The 14,288-nt window shown below is 37.7% G+C and overlaps 1 protein-coding gene across 1 annotated transcript; it reads right to left on the reverse strand.

Annotated features, from left to right (window-relative positions):
• Positions 1-769: 769 nt before the first annotated feature.
• LOC128364590 (solute carrier family 28 member 3-like) lies at positions 770-13,323 on the reverse strand. Its single transcript, XM_053325154.1, has 17 exons — positions 13,253-13,323; positions 12,550-12,632; positions 12,326-12,417; positions 10,758-10,947; positions 7,550-7,694; positions 7,332-7,445; positions 6,334-6,411; positions 6,126-6,206; positions 5,817-5,897; positions 5,574-5,699; positions 5,002-5,132; positions 3,982-4,150; positions 3,656-3,853; positions 2,700-2,781; positions 1,629-1,727; positions 1,201-1,315; positions 770-894 (listed from the first exon to the last, which is right to left on the reverse strand). The coding sequence occupies exons 1-17, from the start codon at positions 13,319-13,321 to the stop codon at positions 777-779; spliced, it is 1,971 nt and encodes a 656-aa protein (XP_053181129.1). The 5' UTR covers positions 13,322-13,323; the 3' UTR covers positions 770-776.
• Positions 13,324-14,288: the final 965 nt, after the last annotated feature.

A 14,288-nucleotide genomic window follows, 5' to 3' on the forward strand; every position in this document is an offset into this window, starting at 1 on the left:
AAAAAGTTTCTTTTGGTAAGTTTTCTCTTTCTTTTTTGTCTTATATGGATGATTGGATGGTACTCTGCTTTTGTACCATGTGATGCTAAAACTGAGTAAATCCATTGGGAAGGCAGATTGGAAACAAAACCTAATCTAAAAAATGTGAAATATACTTACAAAAGACAAACTAAACAGTACAAATTAACAGTTTAAAAAAAGCATTTATCATAATTTGTACATCCTCTGGAAAAAACAAAACAAAACAGTATACAGTTTATACCGGCCTACATATCAAAATGATCCCGCCTCTCACTTACTAATACTTGAATTGACTGAAACATCACAAACATAATACATCTCTTGGAAAAACCTGTAATGAACTCAAATGGTGTTGAATTTATGTTTGATTGTTTGTGCATTTTTGCATATAATACATATTAAAATATGTTAAACCTTGATATCCATGCAGACAAATAATGCTGCAGTCAAACATTTAGAAAGTGTTGCTCCATCTCACATATTTGTAATATTAATTTATTACTCTAATCATTCGTACAAATATTGTATGATAATTGTCACACATTTTTATGTTAAATTCATCAAGCTTATTTTTAATGTAAATGTAAACATGATATTACTGATATTATTTGTACAAAATCAATGAAAGACAACTTGATTGAAAATGATTAACACTAGTTAATTTACAGTATACAATATGACTAAAAAACCACACACATGACTACCACAGAGCTGTGTGTGTGTGTGTGTGTGCGTGTGTGTGTGTATTCAGTGATTCAAAGCACCGAGCTACAGTTGAAGTTTGTAGCGGGTGTAACAGTGCAGCAGCCCTGCACACTGCTCTGACTGAATCCTTCACTCATCGTCACGTTCCATGGCTCATTCACCATCACACTGCAAATAAAATACACACACGCACACACACACACACACGCACACGCACGCACACACACACACACACACACACACACACACGTTATGACTCACACCATTCCAAAAAGTTTTATGTATTTATGTATTTATATCTGCATCAACATAGCTGAGTGAATGAGGCTGAGACACACACACACACACACACACACACACACACGCACACACACACGCACACACACACGCACACACACACGCACACACACACACACACACACACACACACACACACACACACACACACACACACACAAACACACACAAACACACCTGTTGTACAGTTGTGAGCAGCAGGTGACTAGATGTGTGGTGATGGTCACATTGGTCTTGTTGAACTCTGTGCTCAGGAATTGCGGGCAATGAAGATTGGGGATGTACAACACACCTAGAAACAGGGTATTTATGATGTAGACTGAATACAAAGACATCAATGTATGCATATTACTCACTATATTACTCAATAGTGAGTAATATGCAGGAAAAAACCTTATATTGTGTTAAATATATCCTGTGATAAGATTGCAGGCAAATAACTATAGTAGCACATTATACAAAAAATAATGTGAACTGGCAACAATGTCCATGTGATTTTGTTTCTATTATCAGGATGAGAGAACTGCTGTTTGAATGAGGCATTACAGTATACTCTACAAAATAAATAAAATGTCAGATAGAGACAAAGGAGAGTGAACAGTCACCTGCAATACAAGCGGTCATGAAACAGGAGACACTTCCTGCAATCAGAGCTCTGAAGCCACAACTGGAGAAGTCAGACCGTCGTTCCGGAGCCATCGAAGCTGGTGGAGGTATAGTTATATGTTATAATGTTATAATAATTGTACCAAGGAATGGAAACAAACCTTCAACAGCAACAGGTATGTAACAAGTGTAACTAGAATTTGATGGTAAAATGATAAAAGGTAGCAACAGGCGACTTATTGTTTTCTCTTTCCATTTGAAAATACTTGAGGTATTTTTGACTGCATCTTTTGCTAGATCTTATTTCAAAGTACATTCATCAAGAGCATTGTTCAGCTTGTAAAGTTTATCATCTTTTTTTTCTATTTGATACTGCTTTTCTTTTTTAAAATTATATTAGTTATTTTGCACCTTTGCCTCTCACCTGCAAATCTTAACCCAGCTCCATTTTATATTTTGTTAGTTTTAGGGTATCTTTACATGTTTAATTATTCAAGGGAGACTTTTGTTGTGCACATACAGTAGTTTTTGTCAGCGTGACCCTGCATTTGACATTTACACAGTTACACACCTTCACACTTGGCATCAGACATCAGTGTTGACCGTTGAAGAATGTATGCATATATGTTTACGACAGTTTTGGAAAGTTGCTGATGGTACACTATGTGTGTTTGAGAATGAGTAGGGGAATATCTAAGTTTCTCTTTTGGTTTTTCCACAGGCTAAATGAAACAGACTTAACTTCTCATTCAGCCCACACACTGTAACTTGCTTAAATGTAACAGATGGATTCTTCAACACTTACTCCCACTCATGCCAGCTGAAAAAAATCCAATATTTTTTTTCACCCTCTGCATTTCTGTGTGAGTGTGAGAGATTGCATTGCTTTGTTTTATTTCATTACATTTATGTTGAAGTGCTACATTTTAATGATGACATATTAACTCAATTAGAGATAGGTATTTGTGAAACACATGGAATCAACTATGTAGCTGTATGAGAATATTAATTTTCCTGTGTGGTTGACTTTGCTGCTCAGACTGGCTAACAGATTATAAAGTGGCACTCACACAGGGCTCCAACTGACATCCCCAGGGAAGCAAAGTTGGAAAATCCACACAGAGCGTAGGTTGCAATAGTTTCAGAGTGAACCTAGATGAGGAAACAGATTTCATCTAACATGAATTACATGAGAAAAACATCGAATTAGACTTGATTGCCTTTAAGAAATTACTCTCTGCACATGTTTCCTAGGTCATATGTAATTTGTATTTGTAATATTTTTCATTCAGTGATATACATTTACCTAATGTCAGGTCGATATTTTAGGCCTAAAAAGGTAATAATTTCAAATTTTAAACAATTATCAATCTGTATCATACCAGGGGATATATAATAGTATAAGTATTTATATGAAAGAGGGTTGCAAGAGATTAAATCTTCTGTTATGGTGCAGCATAGTCTTATCAACAAAGCGTGTTCTGTTTGCATGCAGTTTTATAAAATATTTTATTGGGTTGGTTTGGCCACCTCACAACAAAACATATTCTCTCATTTTCCCTGGTGGTATCTAGCCATGGAGATAGTTTCAGTTTTATCTGCTTCAGGTTTTAGAGTCTTTCTGATTGCTAATTTTCATTTCATTTTTCACCAATGTGAACATTACCAATCAAATTTAATTACCCCAATTTTACGGGGGTGGCAGATATTAAAAAACATCTCAAAGTAAATCCTAAAAATAACATCATGGATATATATACTTAGTGAGTGAGTTATATAATTGAAAAAAAAAAAACATGGCTAAAGTCATGTCACTAAAATGGCAGTTAGATGTAAATATTTAATGCTGCTCTCACAAGTCCTTAGCCTGACCTTAAATATATTACAACCATAACCTGTTGAGTTTTCTTGTAAACAAAAATGTTTCATAAGGCATTGCATTTATCCTTGAGGTCTAACAAATGTAAATAGACAAACTGAGAATGAGAAGCTGAAAAAAAACGTGTGAATATGAGTGACGACTTACAGACATATACTGCTTTACGTTGTTCACATACTCTGGCCCACCTGCATGCCGCCTCTTGATGAATTCTGACAATTTTTGATAGGCTACAAACTCATTGAGAAATGTCTTTGTTCCAATCAGCTCAGCAACAAGGAAGCTGTCCTCCCAGGAAACACCCATCATGAATGAGAGTGGCATGAACACGTAGGAGCAGATTAGCTGAAGGAGAGGAAAAGAGAAGCGAAGGGAGTGTGAGTGCATATATACGTGGGTCTATGCTTGAATGTATTTATGGCAAGTGTGTGTCAGAGAGCGTATGTGCATGTGTGTCTGGTCAGGGCCTTAACTGAGAAGCTGAGCTGTGGACAGTCCAACATCCCACCCAGCCATGAGAGGACACCATCGAAAAAAGCCAACAATGCCAGGAAGGCAATCAGGTTGACAACAATGTTGGCCACTAGAGCCACAGCGTTGGATGCACCTTGGGATGCCGCCTCCAACATGTTTGTACTCTCTCTGAGAAGACACAGTCCACACATATTACACAGTATCCTCTGAGCAGTATTTAACCAAAATGAAAGACATTTCTTAAGTTTACAGCATAAAACACATTCATTGTAATTGGGGTCATTTTTGAACCCACTCATGGAAGAGTGTAGGTATGGGTAGGTCATGTATCTAAGGGTTAACACTGTGTTTTTTTGCTGCTTTATTGCCATTGTTGTTGTACTGTTTTTTCCTCTATTTTTTTTACCTTTTAAAATCTCTGTATAAAAAAATTAAAATTCTGTCCTTGAAAAAAGTACACCTGCACACTGACTCCACATTATTATTTTAAACAGCTTGTTTTGACAAAGATCTGACTAGAATCGAAACATTGTCTATTATGTAGAATATGTTTTTGGCTGGGTGTCAGTGTGAAGCTACACGTTTTTTCATTGATGTTCAAATAGCCTACCCTTAAATTCTGTCCCCAAGTGCTTTTTGCATTGAATGGAAAATATAATATCTACAAACAGTCCTCTCTGCTAGTGACAATATGAATTTTAAAACCACAAGCTACTCAAAGACACTTTCACATAACTGAGTATGTGCACAAACACATATGATTCGGAACATACCTGTCTTCAGTTCTTTGTGTCTAAAGCCATAATCTATGATGTAACATTTTTTATTAAGGACAGGAATGTTAAAAAACTTTCATTAAATCTAAGCTAGAGTAGCAATCATCCAAAAGCATGGGTTGAATACATACAAGGTTTCAGATATAACAAAAATAATGGGAAAATGATGAGAGATGCTTGGATAAAAATTAGTATTTTGTGCACTGTATGTGTTGTGTTGGTTTATTCTGTCCTCTTGTATACCCTTTGTCCATTTTTAGGTCATGATTATCTGTTGTACTGGGGATCTCAGTCTCAGGCCAGAACGTCTTAGCAATTGCCAGGGAGGCTGGAGCTGACATGACTGATGCTGTCAACAGATGTGTTGCATTAACCTCAAGAGAGAAGCACAAAGATGGAAACATGAATTCAGCAATCATTCACTTCCTTATCAGTGCAATTAATGTCCTGTGTACACACTTTGGAAAGTGTCAAGGTCAGTGAAGTTGGTAATTTTTGGATTTTACACTAAATAACCCTTAACCTCTTATATCATCCTAATTCTCATGACTTTTCGCTATTAAAATGTGTTTTTTGTTATAAGGATCAATCACTTGCCAGCACAGCACTAAATCGTTAATAATACTGACTGTTGAGCCATCAGAGACAATGATTTGCGCACAACCTTATTTTCCTAATGTTAAACAACTGTGACATTAAGCCAAAAATATCCTTTCAACTGGGATAGGGAATTTGCTTAACATTCATTCTTTTAAAAATAGATACAGAGTATCTCTTCATATTCATTCCCTCCCCCCACACATCTTTTTCCTCACCCCAAAGGAGATAAAAGCTCCCAAAATGCTACCAGAGATGCTGGCAAAACCTCCTGTCATCACAGCGTGGATCTCAGAGCGAGTTAGCCTGCTGATGTATGGACGAATCAGAAGAGGTGACTCTGTCTGAAAAAAGAGAGATGAGGTTGCTGTTCAAATTAGTAGATTGATGAATTCACATTATTACATCAGTAATTTGCTTTTTGTTGCTTATTTATTGTTATTGTTGAAATGGTTGTGCACCTGCCCCAAGAATATATTTCCAGCTGCAGCCATTGACTCTGTTGGAGACGTTCCCATGGTAACCTGCATTATGAATCCAATCTGGGAATAAAACAGAAGAAATTCAAAGGAGGCTGAACGGTAGAAAACTATCAAATAAAATGAACAGATTAAAAACTAAAGATGATAGTGCTCAATGTGTTGTTATGCTCATTTCTAGTTCAGTATGTACCATGTAACCTCTCTTTCTTTCATGAACCCAGTACAATAAATGGTGTGAATTAAATGTATTTTACTTCCCCCATGCACTCTATCCTTCCACTTCCTCACCTTGCAAATCAGCCATTGCATGAAGCCAATGTAGTAGAGGATGGAGATGACGGAGCTTAGAAAAACCAATATAGGCATCACCTGGAGAGAGTCCACAGTCATTATTATTACTATTTTTATTGTTATTATTATTATTATTATTATTATTATTGCCACCGTTCATCATTCATGTGTGTGCCTGTGTGGATATTTGTAAAATGTGTCATACCTTGAAGACGAAGAAGTGGTCTGTGTATGTTTCGCCAAACACAAATTTAGACCCAACATCTGCGTATGACATAAAACTCTGTATAGAGGAGGAGATACAGATAATTTAAAAATAAGTTATTGTATATTTTTCATGCTTCATATTCTTAAAATCTTCAATTAGAAATCAGTTTCAGAGATGTCTTTAATACAGTTTAAAGTGTTACATAGGTTACACTTCTCAAAAGCTAAATTAGCAAGAATATATCCGAACGTAGATCCATTATGCGACAGATGTAAACAGACCTCAGCTACCTCCTATATGTTCTGGTCTTGTCCGACACTTGTTCCTTTCTGGTCATCCTTTTTTGAAGTAATCTCTAATGCTTATGCTTATAACATCTCACCTTCCCCCTTGGTTGCAGTTTTTGGTGGTTTTTCAGATCCAACGGGATCTGTTCCCCCTGTTCATTTAAAGAAGGTCATTGCCTTTTCCTCCTTATTAGCTAGAATCTTGATTTTATTTAAATGGAAGGCTGTTATTCCTTCATCACACCACCACTGGATTAGGGACGTTATGCAGAACGTTAAGCTGGAAAAGATCAGATGTACCCTCAACGGTTCCATCAACAAATTCTACAAAACCTGGGACCCTCTAATAACTTATGTGAACAATTTACCTGGTCTGGAACTGGAACTCTGAACGCTTACACCTGCCCTTGGACAGTCCTGTGATAAGAAACGTTAGGTGCACTTTGGGTTTTGGTCTGTCTTTGTTTTGTTTTTGTTTTTTGTTGGGATTGTTTTTTCTATGGTTATTTGTAAAACAGGAAATATGATTGTTTTATATGATAATTGGAAGATTACAAATAAAGTGTTAAAAAAAGAAAGAAATCTGTTTCAATTATAAGTCCCAAAATTGACCAGAAACAATGTATGTGTGTGTGTGTGTGTGTGTGTGTGTGTGTGTGTGTGTGTGTGTGTGTGTGTGTGTGTGAGAGAGAGAGAGAGAGAGTGTACCTCTGCTTGTTTTCCAAGCCATTCCAGTGCACCTAAACCAACTGTGGTCCTGAGGATCAGCAGACCAAAGACGAACTGTAGCCCGATGCCAGATAACAATGTTTGCCAACACCACTACAACACACACACATGTACAATGTGTAGGCACATGATCACAAATTAGTTTGCGGTGTGTATGTGTGTGTGTGCAAGTAGAAGCTTGCATGTGTATCCCATACCCTGAATGGATGCTTGGAGAAGAGCAGCATTAAGAAGATCAAGAGAAGTAAACCAGAGAAAGACACAAGCTGTCTGGTTCCCTGCTTGGCTGTGTCCAGTGCAAGCCAGCAAACCACGGCCACCATCAGTAACACATAGATGATCCTGGAGAGGGAGGGAGGGAGGGGAGGATGACAGACAAGGCAGAGACAGACTCAGACAGCCTGTACATCTGTAATATGTGTAATTATAATGCCAAGAGGACAGCAAATGTGTTGTAAAGGATGACATCCTCTCCAAAAGTAAACGTTGACACCTTTTATGTCATATTCTTACCTAACCCTGCATTAGCTTATTTTTTGGCCCCTTGGAGGCAGCAGATACCAGCTGTAAACTTAACAGTGACGTATCATCACCTTCCTATGGTGACCTTATTAGCAAGGGGTTGCATGTTTACACATCTGAAAGTCAAATATTTATCTAATCCTGATGAATATATCTGACTGTTAGCTAAATGCTCTGCTACCAGTTAGTTGCTAAGCTTAGTCCTGGGCAGTTTACATACAGTATACTACGGTGGCCGAGATCCGCCATAGCTGCAAATAAAAGTAACGCTGCAAACAAAAAGAAACGCTGCTGCAAATAAAAAGAAACGCTGCTGCATATAAAAGAAACGCTGCAAATAAAAAGACACGCAGCAAACAAAAAAACGCTGCAAATAAAAACAAACGCCGCTGCAAATAAAAGAAACACCGCAGCAAACAAAAAAAAACAAAAAACACCGCAGCAAAAAAAAAAACAACCTAAAAACGATGCAAATAAAAAAAGCCACAACGGAAGTGGATTACCGGGGACTGTTTTTGCCGAAACAACAACAACAGGACTACGAATTGGAAAACGAACTAGAACGTATGTGAAAATGGTAGTGTTTAATGTCGCTACCTGTACTTTTTTGTGTTATTTGGTCAGGCGATGTAGCCCCAGGTTTGAAGTTGAACTGGAGAATGCCGGTGTATTGTTAGCTTCGGCTAACACGGGGAGACCACTAACGAGAGTGGAAACAACTGACGGCTACATAGTTCCGGCAGCTTATTACTGTCGTTGTTGTTGTTGTTGCTTGTACGTGTAGGTCAGGAAAAGACGTAAAAGGGACCGTATATGGTTTGTTATTTGTGTTATTACGTTACGTGTTGGACTAAATACATGGACATATTGAGGAAAGTATTTCGATGTTATGGAAACGGATTTCATATTTCACAAGAATGGATACTTGGCGAGCTGTACAGAAAGTCCTGAGTCATAAGATGATCGTTGTGGATAAAGGGAAGACTTTGAAGGTATGTAGAGATTATAGCTGTTTTTACTTTAGCTGAGTGGCTAGCCGAGCCAATCGCTAATACTATTACGGCTGTGAGCAACCAATATAATTCGTGAGTGGTCTTGAATGAATCAGGTCAATCTAAGCTTTCTAACAATGTACGGCACGAATATATATGTTTAAGGGTTGGTGTTTAAAACATTCAGAAGGACTTGTGGCTAGCTCCCAACCTCCGACCCGTCCCGTAGGCGGAACAGCGTGTTTTAAGTGTCTGCAGTTCCGATGTCGCTACCTACATGTAGCGACATTAAACACTACCATTTTCACTTACTTTCTAGTTCGTTTTCCAATTCGTAGTCCTGTTGTTATTGTTTCTTCTTCGGTGTTTCGGCAAAAACAGTCCCCGGTAATCCACACTCTTTTTTTATTTGCATCGTTTTTTCTATTATATGCTGCGGTGTTTTTTTTTTGTTTGCTGCGGTGTTTCTTTTATTTGCAGCGTTTTTTTTGTTTGCTGCGGTGTGTCTTTTTATTTGCAGCGTTTCTTTTATATGCAGAAGCGTTTCTTTTTATTTGCAGCAGCGTTTGTTTTTGTTTGCAGTTACTTTTATTTGCAGCTATGGCGGGTCTCGGCCACCGTAGGTATACTCTTAGACTGGCAAAAGTGAACCAAAACAGTAAAGTTCCAGGCGGTAAAGACCTCTTCACAAAGCACCATAGAGTCAAGTGCTAACTCTCTGCAGCCTTATTACTACAACTGACACATGTCATAAAATAAAATTACTGATTAGTGTAAAGCTGTTATAAAGGGGACATAATATGCACATTTCCAAGTCTATATTTTTAATCTGGGTCTGTAGTGGAATACTTCATGATTTAGGGTTCAAAAACTCTTTATTCAGACCTTCAGTTCAGCCTCTGAAACAAGCTACTAGTATGTTTTCATCAGTGTAAAATCCCATTTAAATAAGAATTATTGTGTTTTCATTACCTTGTAATGAGTCCTCTTCCATGGAGCCATATTGCATCGCCATGTTTCTACAGTAACTTAATATGGAAAAATCAAGTACTGGCTCTAGAGAGGGCTTTTCAACTGTAAGTTCTCCTACATAGGCTATTTGGAAGAAAAGTTTGATGGGGTTGCAATCTGCAACCTCACCACGAGCTTCCACTAAATCCTACACACTGGTCCTTTAAATACCCACACCAGATAAAAAAATGAATGCTGGCAGTATTGCAACCTAAATCCCCCTCTTGCCCAAAAAAGCATTTTCCCCATAGACTACCACTTCAAGAGAGACGTTTGTAAAACTGTCGACAGGAAACATCAAACTCCAAACGAGGTTAATCATCACTCTTCCTAAATTAATATACTCTACTCTTTAATCATTTGCTCTATTCTTTTTGTATTGTTATGACATTTCTTATACACGTTTTTGTGTCTCTGCTTCACCTTTCCACTGAGGTAGCTGCCACCAAAGTGCCCTTGAGCAGTGTAATTACCTTACTTTATGTGCACTCTAGCACACTGCAGTTCATCTAACACATTGCCATCAACTGCTCTTATTTCCTTTTTTCTACCCTGTTTGAAATCAGTGCTCATGCTGACTTCACCAACAATGAATTTCCTCAGTCTGAGGAGATTGTCGTTGCCAGGAGACAGAGAGACACACAGCATGTCTGAACTGTCTTGCACATTATATAGATTAGTGCAACCTAGTAAGAGAGAGTTTTAGTATAATGACTTTTCAGTGTGTTGTTGGGTCATTTTTTGTTTGTTTTAATGTTTGATTAGGAAGCAAAATACAAGACAGAAAACAACAAAGTGAGAAAAATGAAACAAGAAAAGGCAGCTTTATGTTTTCACATGTGTGCTGTGGTTTTGAGAGTCCATGTGTCTCATTTCTCACCATCTGATCCAAAACCAGTTTCTGCTGAAAAGGTCCCTGATAGGATATAGCTCCTCCCACACCCGGTCGCCATAGCGCTTCATCATCCAATCCCAGACCAGGAAGAATACGGTTACCAAGGCGATGACCAGCAGCCCAACAGCCCGGTGGAAGTTCAAAACACATGCCGCAATCACTATGGCAACGAAGCCTGAAACAAATTTAGAATTAATGTGAGTTATACCCACATACTGTGGTTATACCCCACAGCGCAAACAACATTTTACATATATTTTATTAAAACTACACTAATCTTATTATTCATGTGATGCTCTTAGATAAAAGACATTCAAGTGTAGTTAAATAGCTAGTTTTACATGATGTTAATGTAATGTTAAACAAATGCAACAAAGATTATTTTTCAGTCCTGTGAACAGTAAAAATAGTCATTACATATTTCAAATTCCTTCACTTTACTCTCTTTTTGTAATTTGCATTTTTTCATTTCTGGGATTAATTAGTCGACATATTAACTATTGATATGAGGGTTAAAAGTGCTGGGTTAGTCATTAATTTGAAAAAAGTATGTTTCAAATTGTAAATTAACTATTGCAACGGTTACTTCTTTAACCAGACTGCTGGTTTGCACAATCAGCCCTGGTCATCATTCATGCTGAAAATGAAGAATTGTTTTGAATTTTCAGGTTCACAGGGGAAAATTGGGGCTTTGAACTTTACATAAAGGGTTAGGGTTAGGATTGAACAATCTTTCTCTACAATATTTATAAAAAGTACAATAAGTTCATTATGAAACAGACTGGAGAGAAACACAATGAGTTGTATTAGTCATAGCTTGTAATATCATCTGTTATTATCTTTGGGTCAATAAAATATCAACAACTTGCTATTCTGTTAAAACTCCTGCACCACAGGAGCTAGCTAAATGAACTGACGAGCAATTGCATGTACTTATGTCTGCATAGTCTGGACTACAACCACACACATGCACACATGCACACATGACACGTGTTCTGAGAAACCATGGCTCAATTTTTCTATTATGTGTCAAATTGTCCTAAAAAGAAAAGTAATATTCTTTCTTCATTGTTGTCTCTGTTCTACATGCAAAGACACACACATGCCATTGTCACTAAGCTCCAAGGCACATAGCATGTAGGTGCACTATAACCTGCATTACTAGTTAGCAAAGATAAATCAAACAGCTTTTTGCAAGCCTTTATGCAGACTGAAAGTCCTCAAGCAAAACTAGAAATTGATTTTTTGTTATCCTTGGATTTGGTCATTTAATCCTATGCAGCTGTAAAATCAAAAGTACCAAACAAAGACAATCAATTGTACAGAACAGTGGACACAGACCTGTCTCACATCATTAAAATGTGTCATTTTAGTGGAACAAGGAGACTCTTTCATCCTGCAAATTTAAGGAGGAACTTCACCCTCATACTCAGTCTTGTGTACAGACACCACCTTAGCATGTGGGAGCCACCAGACAGACAACTGCAACCCATTTATTGTCCTGAGTTACAGATTTACTTGCATCTATCTGAAGGCTAACAAAGATAATTTACCTGCTGTTAAAACCAGGTATATGATCAGCCGGATTGTGTCACTGTGCTCTGCCAAATGGCCTTGGAATGCCTCCATTTTCTTTTCCAGCAGACTAAAAGATAATGGGAGTAGATAAGGAGAAAAATGTTACATCAAAGGGACAGGAGAAGGTTTGAGGATTTAAAAAACACAGTTAATCTGACATGAGGAGGTATTTGGCAAAAAAATGCAGAAAAAAAACAACCTTTTGTTCCTTTCTTCTCCCTTTTGCACATCACCTGCAGCATCGGATGGACTGTCCAAATCAATGTATACCTGTTCCTGCTCCTGTCAGTCAAGCAGTCAAGCACACACACACACACACACACACACACACACACACACACACACACACACACACACACACACACACACACACACACACACACACACAGAGCACTGTATTTTAGGAATACTATGTTTACACAAGCAACCTTGTGTAAACATAGTACACAAACAGTAACCTCTGCTTGTGTAGACACATACTTAGCTAGAAACTAAATGCAAACAGGTAACTAGAAGTAGAGTTTCTTTTCTTGTGCACAATGTGCCTTTACCATTGCAGGTGTTTCCACATGAAAGGCCGGAAACAGTCTACCATATCTTACACACCATAGAGTAGAACTTCTTATATTGAACTTTACCATACTTATTTAGCAAAACCTCAGTTATAGCTTTTTTTTTTTTGCTTCATTTTGTAACGTGAAGCCCACGACTAAAATCTCTGTAGTCTGAAATATTCCTGATTAGCCAATTATGATTCTTGTGAGATATTGTTTCAACAAATAAGTACATGACACTCTTTTCATAAAATGTAGTATTACTGCTGACAACAGAAGTTGTCAAAAGTTTCCAGGGTTTTAAACAATGTTATTCAAGTCTAGTCAACACTCACATATTTAACCTACCTCTGACTCAAAGGCCTTGTTATCCTTTCCTCTTTTTTGATGCATCTTCTCTTTTTCACACAGCTCCATTGTTTTTGCTGTTCAAATACATTCAAGTCAGTCACTTGCTGGTAGACCTTTTAAAGCACACCTGTGCTTTTCCCCTCCCATCCTCCCTCCCTCTGTGACTATCTCTGCCTCCCCATGTATCTCCTATCCTCCCTTCTCCCTTCATAACTTTGAAAGAACAGTCTGTACATGTACAGTGACTCAGTGTTTGTAATAATACATCTAGCATTAGTCAGTAGAACACACCCTGTCTCCTTACTAAGTTATTTTCAAAGCTCCTCAGTTGGATGTACAGTAGTTTGTGCCAGTGACAGCGTAGTCTTAGGTCCCTGTAACAGCCACTAGAGAGCACCAGTGTATCATTTCTCAGAGCCATAATACACATGGCCAGTATGTCGAGGTTAGAACAGGTTCATCTGAGTCCACATGACAATATTTACTGTATAGTGAATGATACACTGGGAGCTCTCATTCAAAACCATGCTATGCTTTATATCCAAATAAATAGTAAATACTGAATTATCAAAACAACACAGTTACATATAGGAAAATGACTAACAATTATAATTAACATCTGTAATGAGAGGCCTGAATTAATTAGAGTTGTTTGCCTATAAAAGCTTAAAATCCTATGAGAGGAAGCAACCATTTGAAAGATTACCCCATTTCAAATGGAAAAAGGCCCCTAATCTGTCCTGCATTTGTTCTGCAGGATTTCAAAACTCCTTTCCTCTAGGGAGAGTGGGAAGAGTTCTGTTTGGTTCAAAAAGCTGTGTCATTTCAAAAAAGAAAATCCAACATTTCATCCTTTTATGAAGGACTCACGGAGCCCCCTTAAGACTGCTATCTACTACTATCACTTTCATGTGGTAAATCCACATGTTAAAACCATTAATCAAGCTGAAGCCAAGAAGTTCAAGGAAGGTTTGTTTTTCTATTGATCATGTGCCAGAAACCCCTTGCCATTAGTAAAGAAAGAAAAACACTA

Source organism: Scomber japonicus, chromosome 9 (genome assembly GCF_027409825.1).
Source record: "Scomber japonicus isolate fScoJap1 chromosome 9, fScoJap1.pri, whole genome shotgun sequence".
Taxonomy (NCBI): domain Eukaryota; kingdom Metazoa; phylum Chordata; class Actinopteri; order Scombriformes; family Scombridae; genus Scomber; species Scomber japonicus.